Consider the following 24,429-nt stretch of genomic DNA (forward strand, 5'->3'; position numbering starts at 1 on the left):
TTTTTTTTTATACAGACACTAACGATGATATTATAAACATAATTATACAATAAATTCATTCTTGTTATTCCTTGAATGTCGTTCGCTTTAACACTGACAAATCCTCGACACAGCTGTACCTTCGATAATGTATGATTTTTCGATCGATCTTTGAGTTACAGTATCAAAGATCCAGCAGTGTGATCAATTGACACGACTGACTTACGATTACGTCCTCATTATAACACTGTCGAGTCGACCGGAATGAGGACAATAATGATTTTGTCACGTCACCGACCGGTCAATAAACCGATCAAAGCTTGCTTCTCCTTTTCTTTCTTTCGCACTGTTTCCAAATTTCGCTGCTTCCACGAACTCTTCCGTAATTTTATCGGCCGAGATCCCACGTATCGTCCTAAAATAGAGGCAGGAAATTAATAAAAACATTATCTTCCTAATCCTGAAATAATCACGATACAAATATTCCTTTAAAATCGATATCAATCAACGAATAAAATATTATTTTTCATTTGAGAATATATGTGTACGTATAGTTATAGTTGTAATCTTATAGTTTAAATCATATAATTCTTAATGAAGCAAACGATATTAAAAGTTAATCGAAATAAATGAAAAAGAATAACTAGATAATTGATTAAAAAGTTGTATAATGATGGATAAATAAATCGATGAAATTTTAATAATACTTTATAAAACTCGGAATGCATTAAACGAACCTTGTTAATCGAATATTAAGAATTTAATGATGTAAAATCTAAACGACGAATAATGAAATTTATTTTATGTAACGACCCAGATTCGAAATACCACGAACAAAGAGGATTGAGAGTGAAAATGCTGAAATAAAATTCAGTATATATTTAAGAAAACTCATCTGAATATTCAGAAGAAAATAGCCATGCACGAAGAAAAATTTTTGCAGCAACAGGTGATTACAACGTATCTCTTTCATATTTTTATGCTTCGTCCTTTACTTCCTATTTCCAATAGAAGTCTATGTTATTTAAAAGTCTTTTGACGTACACGTATCTACATGTCAACGAGAATATCTTTGAAATGTTCTTTACTGACATACCCTTTTGCATAATAATTTTTCCCCTATATATTCTACGACCTATCGCTGGTATTCTTTCAAAGTTATCACCGAAAGAATTCTTTACTGTTTTTCCCTTTTAGTAATTTACGGCAGTAAAAAAGCGAAAAAGAATTGATTGACTCGACATTTCATATCGTTCATATCGTATCTCAGAAAAAAAAAATTACAAAAGGAAAGAAAAAAAGAAATTACAAAAGGAAAGAAAAAAAAAATTTATAGAGTATAGTATCATAATATTTGCTTTTAAGAAAAATGCTATAAAATTTTTTAGTGGAAATTTTTATAAAAATTGTCAAAACCTGTCTAATAAAAGTTTAAAATAACGATTAAAGTAAGGAATCTGCTTGTCAATTATTTAATAAAACGAATAACACTAACTTGAACGAGTGAAAGAAGCAAAAAGAAAAAAAGAAAGAAAAAAGTTCCAACGATTTTCATCGACGGATAAAAGAAAAGTTCGTCAAGCAGATCCAATCTCTGAATTTGGTAGGATGAGCTCGTTCGATCCAAGGATATCCTCGTTAAGATTAAAGGGAAGCGTAAAAAGCTTGGAGAAAGAAAAGGGACACTATGTGACGGCAACGCGTCTGCGTGAAAAAGAATTCGTGCGATGTCAACGCAACTGGTAAATGCGAGATCCGAAAATACACAGCTTCGCGGAGGTATCAATGAAAATACCTTCGGTTTAGCACCCACGCTTCTCTCTCTCTCTCCCTCTCTCTTTGTTTTTCCAGTCCAAATAGGAACAACGTGAAATTGGCAAAATCGAAACAATTTTCTTCTTTCTCCCCTCTTCGCGTCAACAACTTTTTTAATTTCTCGATAATCAAACAGACGATAATCGTGACAAGTTTTTAATAACTTTTTGATCTAATCATTGAACCTTTGACGAAATAATTTTTAAGGATATTTATGTTCGAGTTTAAAAGTTAAAAGATCGAGATCACGGATCAGAAGTGTAATTTTTATCAAAGGTGCGCAAGGTTTCACCCGGGTCACAAGAAAATAAGTTCCTCATTGGTACCTCGAACGCCTTCAAATATCCATTCAAAAGTCATCATTTCCATGTCTCGATCTGATTGAATTTGAGTGTTTTAAGTTAAAAGAGAGAAAGAGAGAGAGAAAGGGTTGAAAGTACTAGTAAAAAATTTCCGATCGAAATCATCGTATGAGATGTAAACAGGTCAGGGTAGATCACTCCCACGGTCACGTATTCCATTAAGTTAAGTAAGGAAAATGTAATTTTATCGTGAGGCTGTTTAAGTACGGACCCATGCTCTGAAACGTGTCCCTTTCCTTCGATCTTTCGATATGTCTTCGTCAGCTGTTAAAGGACAAACAAAATAAAAGAAAGAAAGAAAGAAAGAATGGGGTGGAAAGTAATTAGTTCGAATATTCCAAAAGAAAAAAGTTACTTAACGCAGTTAATGAGATCGGAAACTTCTGTTGAAAAAAGAAAACAATATTGAAATATCTACGTCCGACCAAATCGATGATCGCATTTTTTCTGAATATCTAGCGCGACAATCGCGATAATGCCCTATCATATATCACATTTATATTTTATAATATTTTCTATATTTGAGTCTATAAATAAAAGATAAAAGACAGGACAATAATGTAAAGGATAATATACGCTATAAACTATACCGGAAAACGTATTCTCTTATCTCATTAAATATATTCTATCTTACGATCACGATCATTATAGATCAATTCTTATTTCGTCTCTCTCTTTCTCTTATCTGTGTATGGAAGCAGATGTGTTTTACATGTTTTACCGAGCAATCTTGCTTCGCCCACGCAATCTCGAATTCCTTTCTATATTCTTCTTCGAATTCCAAGAATAATCTGCCTCTAACATTCTAATCCCCGCCCCCCTCCCTCCAGTTTATATGAAAACTTCTGTCAACGGCCACGAACGCTACAAACATTCGAAGATTCGAACGAGCCAACGCGGATCAGTATTTCTTCCTTCTTAAAGATCTTGGTAATGCGCGAAAGATCTCGGACATCGTCGTTAAAATAAATCATGTTGTATGGATTATTTATATTCTTCGCTTTGAAAAATAGACTCGAAGGAAAAAGAGAAATAGTGTATGACAGAGAGAAAGAGGGAGGGAAAGAGAAAGAGAAAGAGAGAAAGAAATATTTTGTTGCTTTTTAAAATACACTGACGATACTATAAATATCGTTTAATTAAAATTCACGTTTTCACGCGAATGAATTTTTTACTCTTCGTTTTATAATTAAGATAAAATAATAAAACAAATTTAAGTAAATAAACTAGGAAGGATTGAATGATTCCTCGAATCTGTCGGTCTATATAATATTTCGAACTACTTGTTGCGTCTGACTAATATCAGATCGTATCACTTAGCATAGGACACTAGACACGAGCGATTTCGAGTTTTGTTTTTCTCTTTCCTTCGATACGCCCACGATATATTGGAAGAAAGTTTGCCTATAACGATGTATCTGTGTATGCGTGTGTGTTTATAACGAAAGATCCATGAGATCGAGTCCAAAGTATATTTTTTCTGCTCGAATCGAGAATAATATAAAACGTGCGACACGTAACCAAAATGAAAATCTCGATGAACTTTCAATTCAGTTCCTAGTGCGTATACACTTTGTCCAAATAATTTTTTAACTTTAAAAGAAAGTAGGAAAATAACATCGAGAGTGAGTAGTAAGTATTGCAATGTAAAAGTAGAGTAGAATGTAATGTAAAAAGCAATGTAAAAAGAGTAGAAAGTAATTGCAAATGTAATTTCGATTTGAACTTGTACGCGTGATGTTTGTGTATATATATATATATATATGTATATAAAAAAAAAAGGAACCGAATAATACAGGAATATATCCGTGCGTCATTAAACTCCTAAGCGGATAAAGAGGAAGAGAGATCCTAGAGACGATATCTTATTCGATATCACGTCCCAAGAAGTTCCCCGACGGTTAATAAAGATATCTACGGACATCTACGAGCTATTTCGTACTGCGAGGAGCATGGATCTGATTCATCCGAGGGTCGCACAAAAGAGGAAGAAAAGAAGTAAAGAGAAAAGAGAAAAGAGAAAAGAGAAAAGAGAGAGAAGATATAGAAGAGCGAAGACATCGTCGTCGTCATGTCGCGTAGTTCTTAGTCGTTGGTGTTGCGTCTTTTGAGAGAGACAAGACGAAAGTAGACAAAGAGGAAAGAAATAAAAAAGAAAAGAAAAGAAAAGGAAAGAAAAGAAAAAGAAAGGAGGAGAATAAAAAAAAATAAGAAAGAGAGAAACGGAGGCAAATGGCTCATAGTTACATGCGATTGGCTCTCGGTGATAGGGTGGGAGGTACGAAGGCGACATCGAAAGGGTAGGGGTTGTTGAATGAGTACCGGAACGCTCGACGTCGCGATGCATTCCGTCGCAGTCACCCCGAGACGATATCATCGGAACTGGGATGATTAAGTTATCTCACAGAACGGAAACGAAACGAGTTATAAATCGACAAATTAACGAGTGAAAAGAATTTGTTCTTGAGAATTATATTAAAGACGACGATCGAACGAACGACCGGTGTCCTGTTTCGAAAGGTAAAACTTTCGCGTTCGACGCGTTATTTAATTTTCCTTTCCTTCTTTCGAAGGCTTCTTTTTCTATTTCTTTTCTTTTCTTTTCTTTTCCTTTCTTCTTCTTCTTCTTCTTCTACTACTACTGCTACTACTACTACTACTTTTTCTTCCTTCTCTAATTCTTTCATTTATTCTATCTTATAAGTCTTCCGTCTGCAACCAAGAAGCTAGAAACTCCAATCGTCTCATACATAAATCAATATGAATTATTAAAAAAATATATAGGGATTCGATAATTCTTATCGTAAAATGAAAATCATTCCCATGTATTCGAAATCGCAACGATATTTCTTTCGTAGAAATCAAACGTCGACTCGAATGAAATGTTAAAGCATAAATCGATTGCGATAGGCGATTAAATTTCGCGCCAAGATACGATAAATTCTTATTAAAAGTACTATCAAATAAATTTGTGCGAATTAATACTCGTATTTCCTGATAGCTTATCCTACTCGCATAATCAGAAATTATATCTCTCCTTTTTCTTCTCCTTTTATTCTTTTTTTTTTTCTATCGTAAACTCATACGTACGTCCACCGTGATCGGGAAATACACGAATATAAACTTACTAAAATTAGAAGGAATCTTATATAAATAGGTACGTTCATCGCTAAAATATTTGGAAAATATAAACAACGTGTTCGCACAACGTGTCCTCGATATACTTTACTAATGATCAATGAATTAATGTTATCGATGAAATGATTGATTGATCTAACGAAGTCAAAACGCGCAAATTTTCGATGAAATTTACTAAACATTCAAAATGTTATTTTCTTATCACAGAGAGACATAACCGAGGAAAGTTTTAGCGCTGATTTTTCTGAAACAACGATTTTCTCAAACGAGAAACGAGATAATGAGAGCAACAGAGGATGTCCTTCTTATCTTGGGACTGAATGTATTTGGGATGATAACGACTTATGCCGCACCCTTATCGAATCCGAAAACCGACTGGGAAAAAAGAGAAAATTTCACACCTGTTATCACGTCGGACTGCTCACCAAATGTACGATGCTTGGAAGTGTTACCTCTCGAGCCAGTTGCCGCTGATACGATCATTTTACCCGAAGATATCCCACCGACGAGGTATTTAACTAATATTTATTTAAAAAACGTCTAATTAAAGTAGAACTTAATCGGTCAGAGTTCTTTAAAAAATTGTTCCTTAATAAATGCACTGCAAGAAAAAAACTATTCGCTATGTTCTAAAACAACGTATAAGGATCGATAACGATCTCGATCGATTTCGAAAAGTCGCAGATTTTAACGAAAATTTAAAAAACATTCTCTTATGCGATATCGAAGAACAAAGGATATAAATCGAGCGTAACGAATTATTTTTACTTTTATCACCAATGTAAAATTGTATCACAGAAGTCGGTACGGAATTTGCAAAAACAGGTCAATAAAAATGTTCGATCTGATAGACGGTCTTAGGCATTGCAGAATGCCACGTGTAAATGTATTTAGCAGTGCATATATTCGGGATAACGACAGGTTGATATACCCACGCACGATCTTTCGGATGCCAATGACTACTTCGTCATTTGTAGAATTCAAACTAGACGACAGATCACGAATGTAGGTACTGACTCAGTATTACAATCATGGAAAGACAATGCTCCCATTTTGGAGAGCGAAGCTCGACCGCTATTACCGGTTAAACGAGTCCCGAGTAAAACGATTAAAAAGGATTCCTTTTTGTCGCACGGCTGGGGTGCGGGTGGTATGCCTTTTTCTGTTCTTTACATGACGCCGCATGGATCTAGACTCAATCATGCTGCAAGCACCGCAACGGGTGAGAATTTGTCATGTAAATATATCTTATAAAATAAGAGACTTCTGTCGCGTATATTTAAACGTACCGTTGGAAATCATAGGAACGAGTCATCAACAAGAAGTTGGAAAAGCGAATGAAAATCCTACAGCGCCTTTAGCACAACCGAATTATCGAGTCGCCGTCAGAAACGGTCCGTCCATGCAATCAAGACGGCAATACCCGATAATACCTCAGCTCTTTATATCGTACGGATGGGGAACACTCGGAAAATAGATACGGACATGATTTAGTAGATAATTCTGAAGAACACGACTTTGATCTCATTACTTTTAAAATCATACTACGACCGCTTCATATTTAGAACACTTTGCTGATTTTATTCTATCGTAAATATATATAATCGTTATATAGCTGAATAATTTAAACTAGTTTGTAAAATTTACGTTACATCTAATTCTTTGTAGATAAATACGTTGGTATGATTTAACAACGATGTAATACATTTTTGAGATCTCATATATTGTAGAATTCAAATAAAAAAATAATATTTAAAAAACTATTGTACCGATTAACGAGAAATTCTTTTTTTTTTTTTTTTTTTTGTACTCACCATTCATTTCTTTCATAGCTTTGATAAAATCTTGTGGATCTTTGAAGGACACGAATCCGAAACCTTTAGTTTTGTTTGTCCGTTTATCTCTAACTACTTTCGCTTTTTGAAAGCTAGGGTACTTGCCAAATACTCTCACTAGCATTTCGTCGGTAACATCATTTCCCAAATCCCCGCAAAATATTCTGAAGTCATCTAAACGTAATAAAAAAGAATTTCAATGATTGCACGTATGTTTTCTTTTTAATAGACACGTCAGACACCTACCTTCGTCCCATTCTAACAGAGAAGGATCTTCCCAAGTCTGTCCACCAGCCATTCTAATAATCTTTTTATTTTTCTTTCCTTTACCTTTTGGATGACTTTCTTCGGCACTAGCATTTGCCATAATAGAACTAGCTTTCCCTTGACTAATGGCCAATTCAGCAGCTGTACTAACGCCTTTTACCTTTGGTTTCTTTTTACCTTCATCTTCTGGTATCTTTGTATTGATAATCTGTTCAATAATTTCTGGATGAATCATTGGTGCTGACGTAGATTCATAAGTTTTTGGAGTTGCACTTAAACATGGATCCACCATATTTGGTAAGTATGGATTACTTATCTGTGCAGGAGAAGAATATGTTGTGATAGGGACTGTACCTGTAAGCGAAAAAAATAAAAGATATAAGTTAAGTAAATCCTCTAAAAAAAACTACTTCCTCTGATTAATAATAGTGTATGTATGTGTACGTATATATACCTTGTCTTGCAACTTGTTGAGGTATTAACATTGGTGGTGGTGGTGGCGGTGGCGGTGGTGGCGGCGGTGGTGGAAAACCTATCATCGGTGGAAAAGCTAATGTTGCTGCAGCTGCTGCAACGACTGGTGTTGGAAGTTCATGCTGCTCTAGTTGACGTGCGACTTGATTATATGTATTGGCTCCTATTACAGGTCTAACCATTGGAGTCACTAACTGTCCACCAATTTCGGCTTCAAATCTATGAATTTAGATTGAAGAGTAAATAAAGATGAAATATTGTTTACAAAACAAATTAAAACTTTTCGAATGTTCGAAAATTACCTGACGTCAAGTTACGTGATATCTTGTTTTAATTCCAGCTATGTTGTAATATATGTACCGCCATACACTATATGTATTTACATTCAATGTATGAGGGAAATAATTCCAAAATGTAAATATAACCAAATCGTTACAAAACGAAAGGAAAGTTAAGAAAAGGTTAAGTAAAATGTACGCAAATATTCATTACCTGCTCATTTCATCTTCCATTTGTCTTAGTTTGTCCTCCATTTTTGTAAACTTTCTTCTACACTTTGATCACAATAATGTTCTGTGCAAAACTGAAATATTTTATTGAATATACGTTAAAAAACAAAATCACAAGGATGAAACAAACTTCGGATATTCCTTCGTATATCTTGAAATAAGAAACTTAGACAAGGAATACCAAAACTTAAACAAGGAATACGGAAACTGAAACAAAAATTCGAATCTCTCTCAGGGTTACCATCGCGTCTCGACGAGGTCGTCACTTATTGGTAGAAATGGATTAGTGTTTAAACGTGCGTTTTGAGAGCACATTTCTATTGAAATAAAATATTTAGAACTTTTTTAAGAATTAATTATATAAAATATATTAAAATATAAATATTATTTAAAAATACAGTAAACGTTAAACTTACGAGAATAAGATACAAAATCACTAAGAAAATATTGGTAGCACTGCGATCAGCTGTTAAAATAGTAATGAACTTTAGTAGACAGGAGAGAGCAAACATGGATTTTTCGTTGAAATTTGCTTCTATTATTTTTTTAATTATTAACTTAATTAGCGATCATATTAATGCGGAACATGAGGAAGATCAGTCGACAGATCTTTATGTTATCGAAGGAAAAGTATTTCCATGGGAAAATACTGCTTTGACTGGTTGGCAGCTAATGACTCATGTTATGGTTAATGGTGGTGAACATTATGGATTTTTAAGGTAAATTAATTTATAAAATCTACTATCGTAACATTTTCATCAAATAGATTATACAATATGTTATTCTAATTGTTATTGTAAAATTAATGAATTTTAGTAAAAAATTAAAAATATGTTATGTCCGCATATAATATATATGTTGCACTAATAATATCATTTATTTCGTTAAAAAATTGTTAATAATGAATTGAATTTTTTTAGGGAAGATGGAACATTTGTAATTTCTAATGTACCATCTGGTTCATACGTAGTAGAAGTTGTCAACTCAAATTATTTTTATGAACCTGTCAGAGTTGAAATTAATTCAAAAGGAAAATTCAGGGCACGAAAAGTTAATTTAATTCAAACTTCACAAATAATTCAAGTACCATATCCTTTAAAAATGAGGCCACTTTCTCCTTTCCGATATTTCCAAGTTAGAGAGCAATGGAGAGTAACAGATTTCTTATTTAATCCAATGGTAATTATTAATAACCTTTTGATATTTGTATAATAACATTTGATTTTTTATATGATATTATAATTGTTTATTTTTACTTTAGGTTTTGATGATGATATTACCATTGGTCTTAATTATGATTTTACCAAAAATCATGAATGATCCAGAAACTAGAAAGGTTAGTTAAAAAGCAACCATAAAAAATAATTAAAGTTTTATAATCAATAATATTACAAAATATCATATAAATTGTAAATATACTTTAATCTAACATATTATGTACTTGTAGGATATGGAACAACTTAACAATCTTACCATATATAATATGCCAGAAATGTCAGAGGTGATAACATCATTTTTATCTGGAGGAGAAAAACAAAAAACTAAAGCAGTAAAAGCAACAAAGAAGAGACAATAAGAAATAACAAAAATAGTAATATATTTATACCTTTCTAGTCTTCAAGTTTTTTTGAATATTTTTCATAAAATTGATTTTTGCAGAAACGAAAAAAAAACATTCATAATATAATTAAAATTGAAAACAATATGTGTTTTTGGTATATTAAAAATTCCAACAAAGATATATAATATCTTATCATAAAATATTTATAGATTATTTCATAAAATCATTAACATATTAAACTGAAATTAATACATATTACAAGTATGTACTTCAAAAGTATTTAAATTCAGTTTTTTCTTAGTTTATGATTTTACTGCTCTACAATTATGCACTTCAATTGTAAAAGGTTAAAGAAATGAAAAGAGATTAAAAATAAAAAATACGAAACGTTGTATATTCACACACTCATTGTCTTTCTTTATAATATTCTATTCAAAATTGTATCTTTTATTTTTCCATTCATATTTATTCTTTCGCGATAAAATTATGAATCATAGAAACATAAATATCGAAAAGAAATTGATTACAAAAAATGTCATCTGCCTTTCTGAGAATTTCGCTAACGGTATAAACAAAAACTATTCAGGCATGACACAACAATGTTATCGAGTTTGAAGAAAATAAATTAATTTTTACTAGGCAGAAACAAAATCTAGACATGTGTGTGTGTGTGTGTGTGTGTACATATGTATACAAATAAAGCCATAAACCGACATGAAATATGAGATGATTAATATTAAGATATTCCAGATGTTTTGATATTACACATTTACTATTAGACAACCGAACGGAAAGGACTTCGTTATAGCTAAGGAAAGAATCTTGCGATAAACAGGATAAAGAATGAAAAAATTATTTATTACACGATTTAATTAGATATTAATAAATATAATTTTTGCGCAAATAATTGAACGAATGTAAAAAAAAATCGTTTGTTGATAGTATCGAAAGAATTTAGCTGAGAATAATAAAAAATTTAGCTGAGAATAATAAAAAAGCACCTATTTATGCTTTTTCGTATTACTCGTTTCTGATATATATCGTTGGACTTGTTACAACACTAACGTCCGGGCGGATCTGAATGTGAGCCCGAAGGTGAAAAAAAAATGGGTAAAGATGGCTGATCTCGACTGTGATTCAGCGTTGGACGATGCGAGCTCCGAGACCCGCCGCGGCCGGTCTCCTTCTTCCTTCCAAGAATTCGTACACTGCCAATTGAGAGAGCCTTCGGCTTCACAGCTCCATTCACGACGAGTAGCCCATCCGTGACACGGTCCGAGGAGCCTATCGAAACTACTGTGTCTCTTTCTCTTATCTTTCTTTTTCCTTCGCACGTGGACGTGCATACGCACAAGGAAAGAGAAAAAAAATATTCAACTTCGAAGATTAAACCTCGGTCAATCTAGTGTAAAGAAAATTCTTCGATAGCCACACATTGTTACGTCGAGTACGTATAATCTTTCATCGTTAATAGTGTGTACGATCGATAAAATGATATTGTTACGTTAACACTTTATTATTGTTAAATAACATTTTTATCTGGTTGATACTTAAATCTAAAGTTCCTAAAAGAAAAATGTGCATATATATATGAATACATATTCGACTATTAGGTAACAATATTTTTTATATTAAATCTTATCTCTGATTATTTCAATTTCATAAGTATCATAAGCAATATTTCGACTTATGACTTCGATATAAATTTCTACACAGTCATAGTTGTACAAATTACAAAAGATAAATTCAATTACGTCTACGTAATTTCAGTTTTTCCCGGAACTTAACGTCAAACAAGACATATTGCGCTAGATTATTTGGACACCGATAACACAGTCGTGAAATATCGTGCACCAATCCAAAATTTCAATTTTAGTTTGAACGAAGGCGAAGAAAAAGAAATTTTACGAATATCTTCAGTTGCCGATGATCCATCGAATGAGTATTAGTGTCGGTATTAGTGTTCTAAGATTAAAATCGATCGTGGAAGACCATCGTAAAGTCTCTCATGTCGAATCTCGATATCTTCCACTTACTTACTGTTTACGTCGACGGCATCGAATCGAATCCGTGAGAAAGGGTTTAGACCAGGAAGAGCTCGATGACGCACGCAAATTTCCAGGAAGAAATCGTCTGAGTCGAGCGATACACGACGTGTCAGTCGGTGCGTGTGTCGAGACGCAACGCACGATTCGTACTTTTCCTTTTCCTCATCGTCGTTGTCGTTGTCGTCGTCGTCGTCGTCGTCATCGTCGTCGTCGTCGTTTTTATCGTTGATGTCAATGTCCGTGAATCATTCGCGATGTGCGAACGCAAAGATCAAGGATCGAGAACGTTACACGACATCGGACGCGTCAGTGCAAATCACACGATTATTTCACGAAGACGAGGATCGTTCTCGATCGATCAATGAGTTTTCTGTTTCTGAATATCGATCTAACTGGACTTTCAAGGACAATGAGAAAGAAAAATCTAAAGAAGATTCTCGAGAATCGAGAGATTTACTTGCGAATTTTAACGACTCGAATTTAACGAAGAGCAAAAACGAAAGTACCGAATCGAATCATGACATTACTACAAAACTCGAAACGCTTCTTCGAGTCTCTTCGGTGGAATCTATCGACGGGAAAAAATATGATAATGATGAAATTTCCAAAGAGAATGTTACAAGTCGTTTGGTCTGTCGTTCTAGCGATGCTAATGCGTCGGAAAAAAAGAATAGATCAAGTCTTAACGTTGAAAAAAAGGAAGAAAAACAATCGGAAGTAGAGGAAGAACGATCGATTAATTCGAGTCCGGTCATGGTTCCATACGGTGAGTTCCTAATCATGTCCGTAGAACGAACCCGTTGCATTTCTATTAAATAGATCGTTTACAAAATTAAACTACTTTACAAAAAATAAGTGTGTGAATATATAACATTTCATATTTTTTATAAATGTTTATACGATCTGCTATAAGTCAGGTTCGAATTTTGTAAATTTTGAACTTTATAGATCCATCAGAATGGAATTCGAGTCACGTAACGTCGTGGATTTCATGGTGCAGCCGAGCATTTTCGATAAAACCACCACCAACATCGAAGACTCTTCCATCGACCGGGAAGGAGTTATTAAAGTTGTCTTTGGAGGAATGGTTACATATTTCGGGCGGTCGAATTTTGGCAAGGCATCTCGGTTACTTACGTTTACAGGCAACCGGTGTGCACAGTCCAGCCTTGCTTCAAGATGAGAAAGTTGACGGTGAGTCAGATCTGCTGCGCGAATGCATGTTGGTTGTGTAATCGAATTAATTCGAATCGAATCGAAAATCTTAAAAATCTATTCTAAAAAAACGCATCGATCTTTTTAGTCGTAGAATTTTCAAATGGGCTCGGAGAATCGACGACAAGTGATTTTGTCATCCTTCGAGCTTTGTAAAGGTCGTAGGATAACAAGAACGTTTCTCGTTGAAAATAATGAAACTATACAAATAAGTTCTTATGAATAACAAAATGATTTATTAGATAGAACGTGTCGCGACAATAAAAATCATCCGATTCGTTATTTTCCTTTTACGCGTTAAGAAACTTCAACGATGGGGAAGCATTAACGCAATCCATGCGATAAATCTAAATGGCACAGGGTCGGCTGAGTTGGACGGAGGTGGGGGAGGAGGGGGCTAATAAGAGTTTCGATTCGGACCAAGAGTGACCGGAAGAAGTTAACCGTTCCCCAGGGTTGGTTCTGCGTTCTCTATGACCTTATCTGAACTCTTAACGAGGGCGCGATCTATTAGAGATAAAGCCGGTCCAGCGGAAAAGTAAATATGGAGGGCGATAATGGTTTTATATCCGTCCGTATCCATTCGCACCCTTCGTCTAAATTCGATCAGACGGGAAAAGACTTATGTCGATCGTTTGTACGTTTGTGACTGTGACTTTGAAATTCATTACGATCGATAAAGGACTGTTCTAAGGAACGCTCCATTTAAGGTCGGTCTTTCGGAAAAAGATTATAGATAGATATCGTTACAAAATATCGACTTAAACATCGATGTTAACAAAAATATCGATTTAACATACCGAACACGTGCATATACGTATGGAAAAAATATCGTAATCAGGGAGTACCGAAAAATATAGTGGAAGTTTAGACATGGAAATATAAACGTGTAAAAGGATGAAAGAGTCTGGGTCCGTCGAGTCGTATTCCGCAAAGACGAAAAGTTTGGCTTCTAGTGGGAAGAAGCGAAAGAATAGAATAGAAGAAGAGCGCACGAAGAGAAGAAGCAGCAGTAATCTTGGCATGGTAAGCCCGAGAGATATATCGTCCGTTTGAATAACGTTGTACGTTCACGTTGAGAGTGAGAGAGAGCTACCCGTTTATTAAACGAATCAGTGTTATCGCGGTGAGAGTGTCCTCATGAATAAACCATCGAGTGTTTAGGGCGGTGGAAAGATGGTGCCACGAGGGGTTACGGCCTTACGGCGCAAACTGCACCCCTACTCTAGCCCTCTTCTGCTCTTTTGCTCCTCTTCTCACCTCCTTCTCTCGCTTTACCTTCTCCCTTTCTCTCCCTCTCTCTCCCTCTCTCTCCCTCTCTCTCTCTCTCTCTCTGTCCTTCTTTCCTTCTCTTTCTCTCTCTCGCTTACACACTCTGAACCTGGGGAAACTCTGCGGACTGGGGACGCTAAGCTCGCCACAGGACGCGACTATATTGTTTTCTTGATGAGCGCGAAACATCCCTCGGATCTTCGACGTATGTGAAATAATTTTACGCGTCACGAGGACCTACGACAGTTTTCACTTCCGCTGTTATCCGATGTTATCGAGTTGCGTTCTATTACTGTGCTTGCACAAGAGAATTGTTTTTCTTGAATCGCGCGCAAACAATTCGATTTGAGAATAAACATTATTAATAAACGCGAGACATTTTATACGCAGAGAAATTATTTCTACGTAGTATATTGTGTAGAAAATTCTTACGTGCATGTTATAATTATCGATTTAGATAAAAATATTCTATGCGCATTCCGGTGATCTTTCTTAATAATAACGAATGTTAGGAATAATCACGAATAATATTTTAATTAGAATTTTTCATCGAAAACGCGTGGATCGTTTTATCAGAGAGAAGAAAATAGAATGGTTGTCGAAAAGGAGAGACGAAAAGGAGAAGAAACGAGGAGGAGAGTCTGAATGCGTGGGCTGGTAGTCTGAGGTTCGGGGGTGACAATAGACCTCGCGAAGATGCAGGAGGGGCATCGAGGGTGGAGACAGCTTCGCGTACGTAGAGAAGTGCAAAGGTATTCCAGAGAGTGGGGACGATAAGAGCTGAAATCACAGAGGGCAAAGGTCTGTCAGTTTCACTCTGTCCACGGACAAGAGTGTTCGATTCTATCGACATTCGCTTTATTTTGAACTTTTCATTCATCTTGTAAACATCGAATTTACGAGTTTTTTAAGTACCGCCACGTTTAACTTACGTATAAACTTTGACGATCGTGTGTGTGAGATGTGAGTTGTTTCATTATTTTCTTTTTCTTTTTCTGTATAACTATAAGAAAACTTTTATTTATTTAAAAAATGAACCTATTGATACGGATAATCGAAGTTATTTATAAAACTAAATAATTGATCGATATAGCAAAAATCGGTATAGCTATTAACGTTCTGTTATAACATTTATCATATACCATTTAAATTACTTTTCTCGTATTTTCTAACGTTTAATAATAGCGATGAGAAATTGAATTCTTAACTTACATAAATCTGTATTTACGTTCGATAAGTAGTCTCGATGAATACAATAATATATAATTCCATTGCAATGCAGTTATAATACAAGAGATTATACGATATACTTATTTCTAATACGTATAGATCCTCATTTGAAGTAAATACGAGGTTTATTTACATATCTTTTCAACCGAATCTATCTCCTTGATTATAATTTTTCTTTACATTTGTCTCCTTTCCCAGTATTAGCTGTCATTTTGAAACTTCGTACGTTGAACGTTTTAACAGACTACTAACGCAGAGAACATTAAAGTTAAATCGAAAGACATTTTTGAGAAGGCATATCGATCTATGTATTCAAGGAAAAGATGGGCCTGTCGTCCAGTGGTGTTCACACGGTAAATGATTAGTCAAACGTAATGTGGAGGATTCAGACTCACCCACTGCGTCTTGAGCAGGACAGCAGATTACATCCTTCGGCAGCTGCGTTTATTTACAATGGTACATCATTTCGTATAATCGTTTTAAGCGTCTCCAGATTTATCGTTGTTTTAAAAAAATATGAAAGATCAAAACACAGGCAATCTCCTGTCGGCGATTCTCACGCATAATTTTGAGGAATATATTATACATGACAAAGGTCGATGAGTCGTTTCTCTTTTTCGAGCGAATCTGGGAGGTCCGATCATCTCTTACTCCCTTCTCACTACCTTATCCCTCTCTAAAGCTTTTTTTCCTCGTCGATTTTAATCGAGACATATTTGATACTCGATGACGTAAACTGGTAAATGTATAAATAGAGAAGATAAAATAGAAAAGAAAGAAAAAAAGAAAGAGAGGAGAGAGAAAGAGAGGAGAGCGAGAGGAGGAGAAGGAAAGATAAAAGAGATGAGGATGAAGGAGGGATGAGAGATTCGACCATGGCACTTGTAACGAATTTAACGACTCGACCTCGACTCGAGGAGTATCACGTCGCATGCGTATTTCTGTTTCCTTCTCGTAGAAAGGTTCGGCCTCCTACAACGGACTTGCTCGCTGATTGGATCGACAGCTGGAACCGGCGGTTCCGGGGCGGTCGGAGGCGGACAGGTTCAACTGTGGCAATTCCTGCTGGAGCTACTCTCGGATTCGTCCAACTCTTCCTGCATCGCATGGGAGGGATCTAACGGGGAATTCAAGCTTACTGATCCAGACGAAGTCGCACGAAGATGGGGAGAGCGCAAAAGCAAGCCCAATATGAATTACGATAAACTTTCGCGAGCGCTCAGGTAATCTCTTCGAATGGTTGTTATTTCGTCGTCTTCCGCTGATTAATTGGTTCGTTTTTATATCAAACTGATGCGAGTTTAAATTGCGTGATGTATCTATCTGAAAAAAAAAAAAAAAAAAAAAAGAAAAATTGAACGTAACTGTTTTACGATATGAGAATAGGATATATTTCAGTTTCTGTTAAATACAATCTTCTTGTCGTTACAGATATTACTACGATAAAAACATTATGACAAAAGTGCATGGGAAACGTTACGCGTATAAATTCGACTTTCATGGTTTAATGATGGCATGTCAAGCTCAAGCGGGCATCGCGATAGATTCACCCGCGTCTTCTAGAGGAACCGGACCAAACTGTCATCCTCATCACGCGCATCACGCTCATCATCTTTATTCGAGCGGAGGTACAACCTCTCAACATCATTCTCTACCTCCGCCTCCGCCACCGCCGCCGCCGCCACCACCACCGCATTATTGTTGGCCGTATCATCGATATTCGCCACCGACGTAACGCCAACTTTTATTCGTCGAATTTGTGAACAACGTGAATCCCTACAGAACTTTTTAACGAATGAAAAGAAACGTGGATTTTATCGTCGTTAACGGAAATTCCAAATTCGATTAGAAATGAACGCAAGAATTGCATTCGCATTCTCATGTACAATTTTGATGTATATTTTGTAAGACACAACTTTCTATTTAATAAACTTGTGATCAATCTATGCAATACATACATGTAATACTAAGGAATAATAAATAATAAGAAGCTGCAAATTGAACGCGTTTTGTTTTCTATATCTTATAAGCGGCAATGTCTCTTATCAATCAAATTTTTCTTAACGTTATCAACTTTGACACTTCCGTTCTTCGACGTTTCGGAATTATTATATAAATAATTTAATCTCTTCGTTTTTGTCAAACGTGGACGTAAACTACATTACCCATTGTCGAACATATAGATAGCATAAAATTGGAAAAGTTTGTAAGCCTTGTTTGTTTAGTTCTACGTTGATGACTGTAGATGTCCTCTCGTTTGCACAATCAGCCAATCAGAAAACGAATCGAGTTGACGAAGAATACAGCAACAAGCCGCATGATCCAGTGGAAGCCATTTCTCTTTCCTCTTAAGAAAAGGTAAATGGAAGCACGCGGTGTGGTAGCGCGCTAAAAATCGGTTTATTATAGTGTCATCGTTCTGTTTTTTACACAAAAAAATATCAAAATGTAACCTGTAATATAAAAATATTAATGTAGTGTAATTATTTCAGCTTCTCGAACCAGTAGAAACATGTCCGACGTGGGAACGTAAGTGTGGTTATGTGTACACAAATAATTTCATTCTAAAGTTTTTAGAATTACACTTTATAAATAGAAGTGAGTGAATATAAATTTATGATTTATGTTCCTTAAGATTCCGTATCGTAAAAGAATTAATCGTAGTAAATATGTAGATATTCGTAAAAATGTTAACTTGATCTCGTTGCTTAGGTACCGATACGGCTTTTTGTTGAATAGAATTATTTATCGAATATAATTTACAGTGATGATGGGCCTTCTGCGATCACTGCAGGAGGTCCCATGGACGTGAACACAGCTCTACAAGAAGTTTTAAAAAATGCTCTTATTCACGATGGAGTCGTTCATGGTCTTCATGAAGCTGCTAAAGCACTGGATAAGTAAGTTATAATTAATATGATTATTGTTTACGAAGCATTTTGAGTATAATGAATGATGATATGGCATGTTCTGAGCGAACACCGCATCTACCTTGCATCTGGGTTGCGTCTGGGTTGCGTCTGGGTTGCGTCTGGGTTGCGTTTCACTGCATTTTATATAAATGCTGTTTTTATGCCTTATATTTCTGACACTACAATAACAAAGTTGTTTAGATGAAAAGTATTTGAATAAAATGCTTTAAAGATATATATATATTTTTTTTTTCATTTTTTAGGAGACAAGCAATGTTGTGCATTTTAGCTGATAATTGTGACGAACCGATGTACAAAAAATTAGTTCAAGCACTTTGCAACGAACATCAAATTCCCCTTATTAAAGTAGATAATAATAAAAAATTGGGTGAATGGGCTGGACTATGCAAAATTGACAGTGCTGGCAAAGCTCGCAAGGTCGTTGGATGTTCTTGTGTCGTTATTAAGGTAAAGATTGTTAATAAAATTCGTATTTGGATATAACTTTCCGTTAATAGATTCTTAAACATGTTATATGATGATAAATATGGCTCCCTCTACTGAGTAGAACCCGTAATATAAAATTGCAATGCTGTAATCATGCCATTCTGATATATTTTAAATTAATTGTTATACGTTTGTCATAAAAAAATTATTCATTTACTTATCAAAGTTTTATATTTGCAGGACTTTGGAGAAGACACACCTGCTAAAGATGTTTTGATGGAATATCTTAAACAAAGTTCTGTACATTAAATTCTTTTAATAAAATATTCTACATAATCGTGTATACAAATTATTAATACCTTCATAAGTATCGATTATCTACTTATATTGGATCTTAATTTTTTATTCTCAATTCTGATGATCACTTCTGTTATTTGTTATTTTCTCACAAATATCTTTATGATTGGTCCAATCTTTTACTTGACATTCTCTGCAAAAAATACAAAATTTTATAAGTACTATCTCGGCAATCTTTTATTATTTTCGTTGATCAATAATTACCGTCCGCAATACCATGCCTCTTTGCATTTGGAACAACGCTTTTTAGCTTGTTCTTGACACAAGAAACATTTTTTTATATCTATACAATCTAATTTATCCAAGTCATAGGCATCGCTTAAAATTTGGGCAGAACTTTTGATATAGTCCGTGTCTTTGGTAAATATAAACTTTGCCTGATGTTTAGCTAATTTTTTCCATTTTTTATGGTATTTTTCCAAGATCATAGGTTTTATCTATGATTCGATTAAATGTATAAACCTCTCCAATATTTGTATATATGTATATAATGATAATAAAATGTTGTTTTTATGTATGATATTTTTACCTGAGGAATCACTTCAACATAGACAGGACGAGATGTACCTGATGAAGTTGCGGACATACTTAAATAACTTAACCATCTTTTAAGATCGATCAAAGGTGCAATTTGATCTAATACGATTTCGTGTAAGTATTTCTGTAACTAAGGAACAACAAAATTCTTTTGATTTAAATTTATGTCATTTATAAACACGATAAAGAGATACCTTTAATAAATGCGATAGTCTATGTTCGGTAATTTCATAGTATGGACCGCATTTTGGGTTAAGAAGTAATTCTCGCAAACCAAACCATATTTGTGCTTCTATTTTTGAAATTTTTCCTTCTTCATTGTCTTTAATTTTGTTCCATTTCCCGTCGTATAACATAACATTCCCTAAAAAATGTCCAATAAATAATTACTCGTTTAAAACTTTATTTATCTAATTACCTTCGGAATCATTCTTAGACCAGGGATGATTTTCGATTAGTTGAACAAGTAAATACGGAATGTCGTGTACAGACAACATTCGGGAAAGTGCACAAAGTGGTAAACTATCTAAAAATTCAGCTAAATATCGTAGAATCGAGATGCATCTCATTCCAATGTCGAATTCGAGTTCTTTCTTCTTTTCTAATATCTCTTCCAAACAACTACTAAAAAAAAAAAAATAAAAACGAAAAGCTAAAATAATTATCAACAATCAGTTTTACTTGGGTTATTTCTTTTTTATCCATTTACCTGGGATCTTTTAAATTTTCATATATTTCGATGTTATTTTTATTGAGAAGAACAGTCACAGATTTAACTGCATAATCGATAAGATCGAGAACTGAATCGTCCATTGTAATTGCGCTTTCGCAATGAAATAAAACATTTTCTAACAACGAAGCTGCTACGTCTTCGTGATAGAATACGCTAAATAACATAAATGTATTTTCCGGCTCGTTATTTATATCGATTAAAAGAGGAAATATTTTGTGTTTCCATATATCAATTTGAATGACTTCGTATATTAAAATTGGTATCTAAAAAGTAAAAAACGATCTTCATAAATATAGTTATGATATATGAAATTTTACGAATACTATTCGGGGATACAACTTACTTTTTTTAAACAAACAAACCACTCTTTGATGCTCTCCTCTCGTAAATTACTAATTTCGAGAACACTTTGCTGATTTAGCAAGATCAATCTTTTGTGAAATTCGAACCATCTGAAATAATGCAAATTTTTAGTACGTATATTTTACGAGTGATAAAAAAATAGTGCTTTCTACTTTTTTGTGCAAACATCTTGCAAATCCGATATTTCTAAACTCTGTACGTAAGCCTCAGCTTCCCATGGTGCAATTATATATTCTGTATCCAACGACATTTTTTATTACTTCGCTTAAACGATCTTTGATATCGTCTTAAAGCGTCAACCATTTGTAAATAACTGAATTTCTGTAACCCTGGTAATCTGTATTGATTAATCAATCAATCCTGTGCATTCAATAAATGTAGTACCTATATATTTCTTTATCTCATTTGATTAATTCACAACAAGAATTGTGTACATCGATATTAAGAAAATTTCTTACAATTCATAATTGAATTTCAAATATCGAGGTTAAAAGAACATGTACTATGTATTCGAGATGGATCGATAATATAGTACGATTATTTCGATTATCGATAATTTATATCTGCAAGATGGCAGGTAGTTCGATGTTAATGTCGCGAACTACCTTATCATCAAAATTTTTTAACAACGTTCCTAAATCGCAGCAACTTGTAGCTATCACGCATTATGATTTACTGGATGTAAACAATATTCAATGTTAAAATGGAATTGGAAACGTTGTTGCGAAAATGTGCCTTGACAAATAAATGTAAGTATATATATATAAAACATAATAATTATGTTTGATACAAACAATATTGTATTATTTAAAACATGTAAATTATGAGTTTGATTTTACTAATATATTTTTTCAGTTGAAAAAAAACAAGAAGAAAGTGAAAAAATAGAGGATGAATATTTTCAAGAAATATATGATCAGTGGAAAGGAACAAAAGCAAAAGATAAAGATTTAACTTATAAAGTGATTCCTAAATTTTATTTTAAGGTATAAAACTTAGTAAAAGTTATGATAAATATATTAATCTATAATGGTCAATATATAAACAAAATATACATGTCTTTTTAGTTACCTAAAGAAGATGAGATACTGCCACAAAAACTACGAGAAGAAACGCGTGCATTGTTTCTACAAAGACGTTCGCGTCAGTTATTAGATAATAATGAATTAAAAGCACTGTGGGTTTTGTTAGACAAATATCATAGTCCACCTTTGTCAGGAGAAGAACAGTTGATTAATTATGAAGATTTTAAAAAAGTGGGCCAATTGGCTGGTACCAAATGTAGTCCTTATTTTACTGCAGTTGTTTTTGCGAAACTTCAACAAGGTGATCAACATGGAAGAATAAGTATAATGGCATTATTTAATTATGTTATGAGAAAAGTTTGGTTGCATCAAACACGAATTGGTCTTTCTTTGTATGATGTCACTGGACAAGGATACCTTAGGGAATCTGTAAGTTTAATTTTTTTTTTCTTCTTTTAATTTATTTTTTATTAATTTCGTTTTTCTGTTTCCAAAATATTTTAATGTACAATATGTGTATTAATTTTTTTTTAAATATGTCTCTTTGTTATTTATTTTTATATAGGACCTGGAAAATTATATTTTAGAACTGATACCAACACTGCCACAACTTGAAGGTCTTGAAAAATCATTCCATTCTTTTTATGTATGTACAGCTGTTAGGAAATTTTTATTCTTTTTGGATCCTCTCAGAACTGGAAGAGTTCGTATACAAGATATTCTTGCATGCAGTTTTCTTGATGATCTATTAGAATTACGAGATGAAGATTTACCTAAAGATTTGCAAGAAGCAAATTGGTTTTCAGCACCATCTGCGCTTAAAGTTTATGGCCAGTATCTCAACCTTGACAGAGATCATAATGGAATGCTTAATAAAGAAGAGCTTGCAGGGTATTGCCTTATACAATTCCTTTTATATTTATATTTTTTAAATAATAAAAAAACTTAATTTATTTCAAAGGTATGGAACAGGCACTTTGACCGGTGTATTTTTAGAGAGAGTGTTTCAAGAATGCTTAACTTATGAAGGGGAGATGGATTACAAAACTTATTTGGATTTTGTTTTGGCTTTGGAAAATCGGCACGAACCTCAAAGCTTACATTATCTTTTTCGTATATTAGATATCAATAATCGTGGTTATCTTGATACATTTTGTCTTAATTATTTTTTTCGAGTAAGTTTGTAAAAATTGCTTATGTCTTTGAAATATGCTTATTAATTCATCGATAATATTAATATCTTTGTGTTATAGGCAATACAAGAGCAAATGACAATGCATGGTCAAGAACCAGTAAGTTTTGAAGATGTAAAAGATGAAATATTTGATATGGTTAAACCAGCTAATCCATGTAAAATTACATTACAAGATTTATTATCTTGGTAAGAGAAAAATATTTATATATTGTAAAGAATTCCTATTTTTTTGTCTTCTTTTTTTTACATTTTTCTACTTCAATTAAATTTTCCATTAAATTTAGTGGACAAGGTGATACAATGGTGAGTATTTTAATAGAATTTCATGGTTTCTGGGCTTATGAAAATCGTGAAGCTATGGCTGCTGATACAGGAGATGAATCATCTCACGTATGATAAACTAAAAACATGAAAATAACATTTATACATACCCAAAGTTCCTTAATGACTTTGCTTTAGTAAAAGCGATGATATGATATGATTGGTACTGTATCAGGGATGAATCATACTGAAACTATGCGGACTATATCCTAAAGCTCCTAAAATTTGAGGGAGCATACTTAAAGTCTGCACTTTTTTATAAAAAATGAACGATATGTAAAATGAAAATTTTCAGACATATTATTTCAATGTTATTCTAGAAAGTGTAAGACTATTGTATAAGTGATATGTAAATAAAACTATTTTTATAAAAATCTCAAATACACATATACACACACACAAACAAACAAACAACTTCTTTATAATTTTACAAATGACTTGAATTTAAAAGAAATTAACTTTCATGACAACAAATTTCTATAATGCTAATGTCCATGACATATAGTTTATCACTGTTATAATAGAGGAATTATCTTGTAGTATAGAAAAGTGTATGGACGATTCCATTAACCAAATCAACGAGATCAATAAACTGATTCCATTGATAAAGCTACCTATTACTTTTCTTTTGACTATTTATGAAAGTTGAAGATGTTGACAAACATATTGTGAAATGAATTCACTTAAGTGTTCAATAATTCATTACTAAAAATTATCTATATCCGATTCTATTGTGTTTATCGATTTGAATGATAATTGTTTGAATTGTGTTTGGTTTAAATGCTTCAGCCAATCAAACGACAATATTTTAAATGCTAACTCATAAACGGTACT

At 33.7% G+C, this 24,429-nt stretch overlaps 7 protein-coding genes across 10 annotated transcripts; 5 read left to right on the plus strand and 2 right to left on the minus strand.

The window, feature by feature from the left end:
- Window positions 1-8,574, minus strand: LOC122636464 (RNA-binding protein 42). 2 transcript variants are annotated; one of them, XM_043827684.1, is made up of 6 exons: window positions 8,363-8,574; window positions 8,173-8,239; window positions 7,851-8,089; window positions 7,376-7,750; window positions 7,109-7,303; window positions 1-394 (listed from the first exon to the last, which is right to left on the minus strand). In XM_043827684.1, the coding sequence occupies exons 3-6, from the start codon at window positions 8,050-8,052 to the stop codon at window positions 270-272; spliced, it is 897 nt and encodes a 298-aa protein (XP_043683619.1). In that variant the 5' UTR covers window positions 8,053-8,089; window positions 8,173-8,239; window positions 8,363-8,574; the 3' UTR covers window positions 1-269. The 2 variants fall into 2 exon arrangements, with proteins under 2 accessions (XP_043683619.1, XP_043683618.1); XM_043827683.1 differs by lacking the exon at window positions 8,173-8,239.
- Window positions 4,406-7,036, plus strand: LOC122636466. The gene is made up of 4 exons (XM_043827687.1): window positions 4,406-4,676; window positions 5,502-5,804; window positions 6,272-6,516; window positions 6,599-7,036. Exons 2-4 carry the CDS (start codon window positions 5,575-5,577, stop codon window positions 6,769-6,771), a joined length of 648 nt encoding a protein of 215 aa, XP_043683622.1. The 5' UTR covers window positions 4,406-4,676; window positions 5,502-5,574; the 3' UTR covers window positions 6,772-7,036.
- Window positions 8,575-8,845: 271 nt separating the features above from the next.
- LOC122636465 (ER membrane protein complex subunit 7 homolog) lies at window positions 8,846-10,012 on the plus strand. The gene is made up of 4 exons (XM_043827686.1): window positions 8,846-9,098; window positions 9,300-9,558; window positions 9,641-9,715; window positions 9,827-10,012. The coding sequence occupies exons 1-4, from the start codon at window positions 8,860-8,862 to the stop codon at window positions 9,953-9,955; spliced, it is 702 nt and encodes a 233-aa protein (XP_043683621.1). The 5' UTR covers window positions 8,846-8,859; the 3' UTR covers window positions 9,956-10,012.
- A 104-nt stretch (window positions 10,013-10,116) lies between these two features.
- LOC122636452 (DNA-binding protein D-ETS-6-like) lies at window positions 10,117-17,703 on the plus strand. 2 transcript variants are annotated; one of them, XM_043827666.1, is made up of 5 exons: window positions 10,117-11,387; window positions 11,711-12,754; window positions 12,937-13,182; window positions 16,664-16,928; window positions 17,137-17,703. In XM_043827666.1, the coding sequence occupies exons 2-5, from the start codon at window positions 12,217-12,219 to the stop codon at window positions 17,438-17,440; spliced, it is 1,353 nt and encodes a 450-aa protein (XP_043683601.1). In that variant the 5' UTR covers window positions 10,117-11,387; window positions 11,711-12,216; the 3' UTR covers window positions 17,441-17,703. The 2 variants fall into 2 exon arrangements, with proteins under 2 accessions (XP_043683601.1, XP_043683600.1); XM_043827665.1 differs by lacking the exon at window positions 10,117-11,387 and having other exon boundaries at window positions 11,578-12,754.
- Window positions 17,704-18,023: 320 nt separating this feature from the next.
- LOC122636456 (40S ribosomal protein S12) lies at window positions 18,024-19,400 on the plus strand. 2 transcript variants are annotated; one of them, XM_043827669.1, is made up of 5 exons: window positions 18,024-18,063; window positions 18,198-18,234; window positions 18,471-18,605; window positions 18,881-19,085; window positions 19,305-19,400. In XM_043827669.1, the coding sequence occupies exons 2-5, from the start codon at window positions 18,218-18,220 to the stop codon at window positions 19,371-19,373; spliced, it is 426 nt and encodes a 141-aa protein (XP_043683604.1). In that variant the 5' UTR covers window positions 18,024-18,063; window positions 18,198-18,217; the 3' UTR covers window positions 19,374-19,400. The 2 variants fall into 2 exon arrangements, with proteins under 2 accessions (XP_043683604.1, XP_043683605.1); XM_043827670.1 differs by lacking the exon at window positions 18,024-18,063 and having other exon boundaries at window positions 18,079-18,303.
- On the minus strand, window positions 19,361-21,501 carry LOC122636455 (zinc finger MYND domain-containing protein 10). The gene is made up of 8 exons (XM_043827668.1): window positions 21,207-21,501; window positions 21,035-21,143; window positions 20,668-20,954; window positions 20,377-20,579; window positions 20,153-20,322; window positions 19,951-20,088; window positions 19,626-19,858; window positions 19,361-19,554 (listed from the first exon to the last, which is right to left on the minus strand). The coding sequence occupies exons 1-8, from the start codon at window positions 21,302-21,304 to the stop codon at window positions 19,473-19,475; spliced, it is 1,320 nt and encodes a 439-aa protein (XP_043683603.1). The 5' UTR covers window positions 21,305-21,501; the 3' UTR covers window positions 19,361-19,472.
- Window positions 21,502-21,636: 135 nt separating this feature from the next.
- LOC122636453 (serine/threonine-protein phosphatase 2A regulatory subunit B'' subunit gamma-like) lies at window positions 21,637-24,204 on the plus strand. The gene is made up of 7 exons (XM_043827667.1): window positions 21,637-21,803; window positions 21,910-22,040; window positions 22,122-22,508; window positions 22,645-22,970; window positions 23,041-23,254; window positions 23,333-23,460; window positions 23,559-24,204. The coding sequence occupies exons 1-7, from the start codon at window positions 21,758-21,760 to the stop codon at window positions 23,668-23,670; spliced, it is 1,344 nt and encodes a 447-aa protein (XP_043683602.1). The 5' UTR covers window positions 21,637-21,757; the 3' UTR covers window positions 23,671-24,204.
- Window positions 24,205-24,429: the final 225 nt, after the last annotated feature.

This window comes from Vespula pensylvanica, chromosome 22 (assembly GCF_014466175.1).
Source record: "Vespula pensylvanica isolate Volc-1 chromosome 22, ASM1446617v1, whole genome shotgun sequence".
Taxonomy (NCBI): domain Eukaryota; kingdom Metazoa; phylum Arthropoda; class Insecta; order Hymenoptera; family Vespidae; genus Vespula; species Vespula pensylvanica.

Coding starts and splice junctions, on each gene's coding strand:
- LOC122636466 (XM_043827687.1), top strand. CDS start 5,575: ATGAGAGCAACAGAGGATGTCCTTCTTATCTTGGGACTGAATGTATTT. Junction 5,805..6,271: donor GAAGATATCCCACCGACGAG/GTATTTAACTAA, acceptor CGTCATTTGTAG/AATTCAAACTAGACGACAGA. Junction 6,517..6,598: donor TGCTGCAAGCACCGCAACGG/GTGAGAATTTGT, acceptor TGGAAATCATAG/GAACGAGTCATCAACAAGAA.
- LOC122636464 (XM_043827683.1), bottom strand. CDS start 8,403: ATGGAGGACAAACTAAGACAAATGGAAGATGAAATGAGCAG. Junction 7,751..7,850: donor TCAACAAGTTGCAAGACAAG/GTATATATACGT, acceptor TTTCGCTTACAG/GTACAGTCCCTATCACAACA. Junction 395..7,108: donor AGCTATGAAAGAAATGAATG/GTGAGTACAAAA, acceptor CCTCTATTTTAG/GACGATACGTGGGATCTCGG.
- LOC122636465 (XM_043827686.1), top strand. CDS start 8,860: ATGAACTTTAGTAGACAGGAGAGAGCAAACATGGATTTTTCGTTGAAA. Junction 9,099..9,299: donor GAACATTATGGATTTTTAAG/GTAAATTAATTT, acceptor GAATTTTTTTAG/GGAAGATGGAACATTTGTAA. Junction 9,559..9,640: donor ATTTCTTATTTAATCCAATG/GTAATTATTAAT, acceptor TTTTTACTTTAG/GTTTTGATGATGATATTACC.
- LOC122636452 (XM_043827666.1), top strand. CDS start 12,217: ATGTCAATGTCCGTGAATCATTCGCGATGTGCGAACGCAAAGATCAAG. Junction 13,183..16,663: donor TCAAGATGAGAAAGTTGACG/GTGAGTCAGATC, acceptor TCCTTCTCGTAG/AAAGGTTCGGCCTCCTACAA. Junction 16,929..17,136: donor AAACTTTCGCGAGCGCTCAG/GTAATCTCTTCG, acceptor TTGTCGTTACAG/ATATTACTACGATAAAAACA.
- LOC122636456 (XM_043827669.1), top strand. Junction 18,606..18,880: donor GCTGCTAAAGCACTGGATAA/GTAAGTTATAAT, acceptor TTCATTTTTTAG/GAGACAAGCAATGTTGTGCA. Junction 19,086..19,304: donor GTTCTTGTGTCGTTATTAAG/GTAAAGATTGTT, acceptor TTATATTTGCAG/GACTTTGGAGAAGACACACC.
- LOC122636455 (XM_043827668.1), bottom strand. CDS start 21,304: ATGTCGTTGGATACAGAATATATAATTGCACCATGGGAAGCTGAGGCT. Junction 20,323..20,376: donor GTCTAAGAATGATTCCGAAG/GTAATTAGATAA, acceptor GACATTTTTTAG/GGAATGTTATGTTATACGAC. Junction 19,859..19,950: donor ATGTTGAAGTGATTCCTCAG/GTAAAAATATCA, acceptor ATCGAATCATAG/ATAAAACCTATGATCTTGGA.
- LOC122636453 (XM_043827667.1), top strand. CDS start 21,758: ATGGAATTGGAAACGTTGTTGCGAAAATGTGCCTTGACAAATAAAT. Junction 22,041..22,121: donor TTCCTAAATTTTATTTTAAG/GTATAAAACTTA, acceptor ATGTCTTTTTAG/TTACCTAAAGAAGATGAGAT. Junction 22,509..22,644: donor AAGGATACCTTAGGGAATCT/GTAAGTTTAATT, acceptor ATTTTTATATAG/GACCTGGAAAATTATATTTT.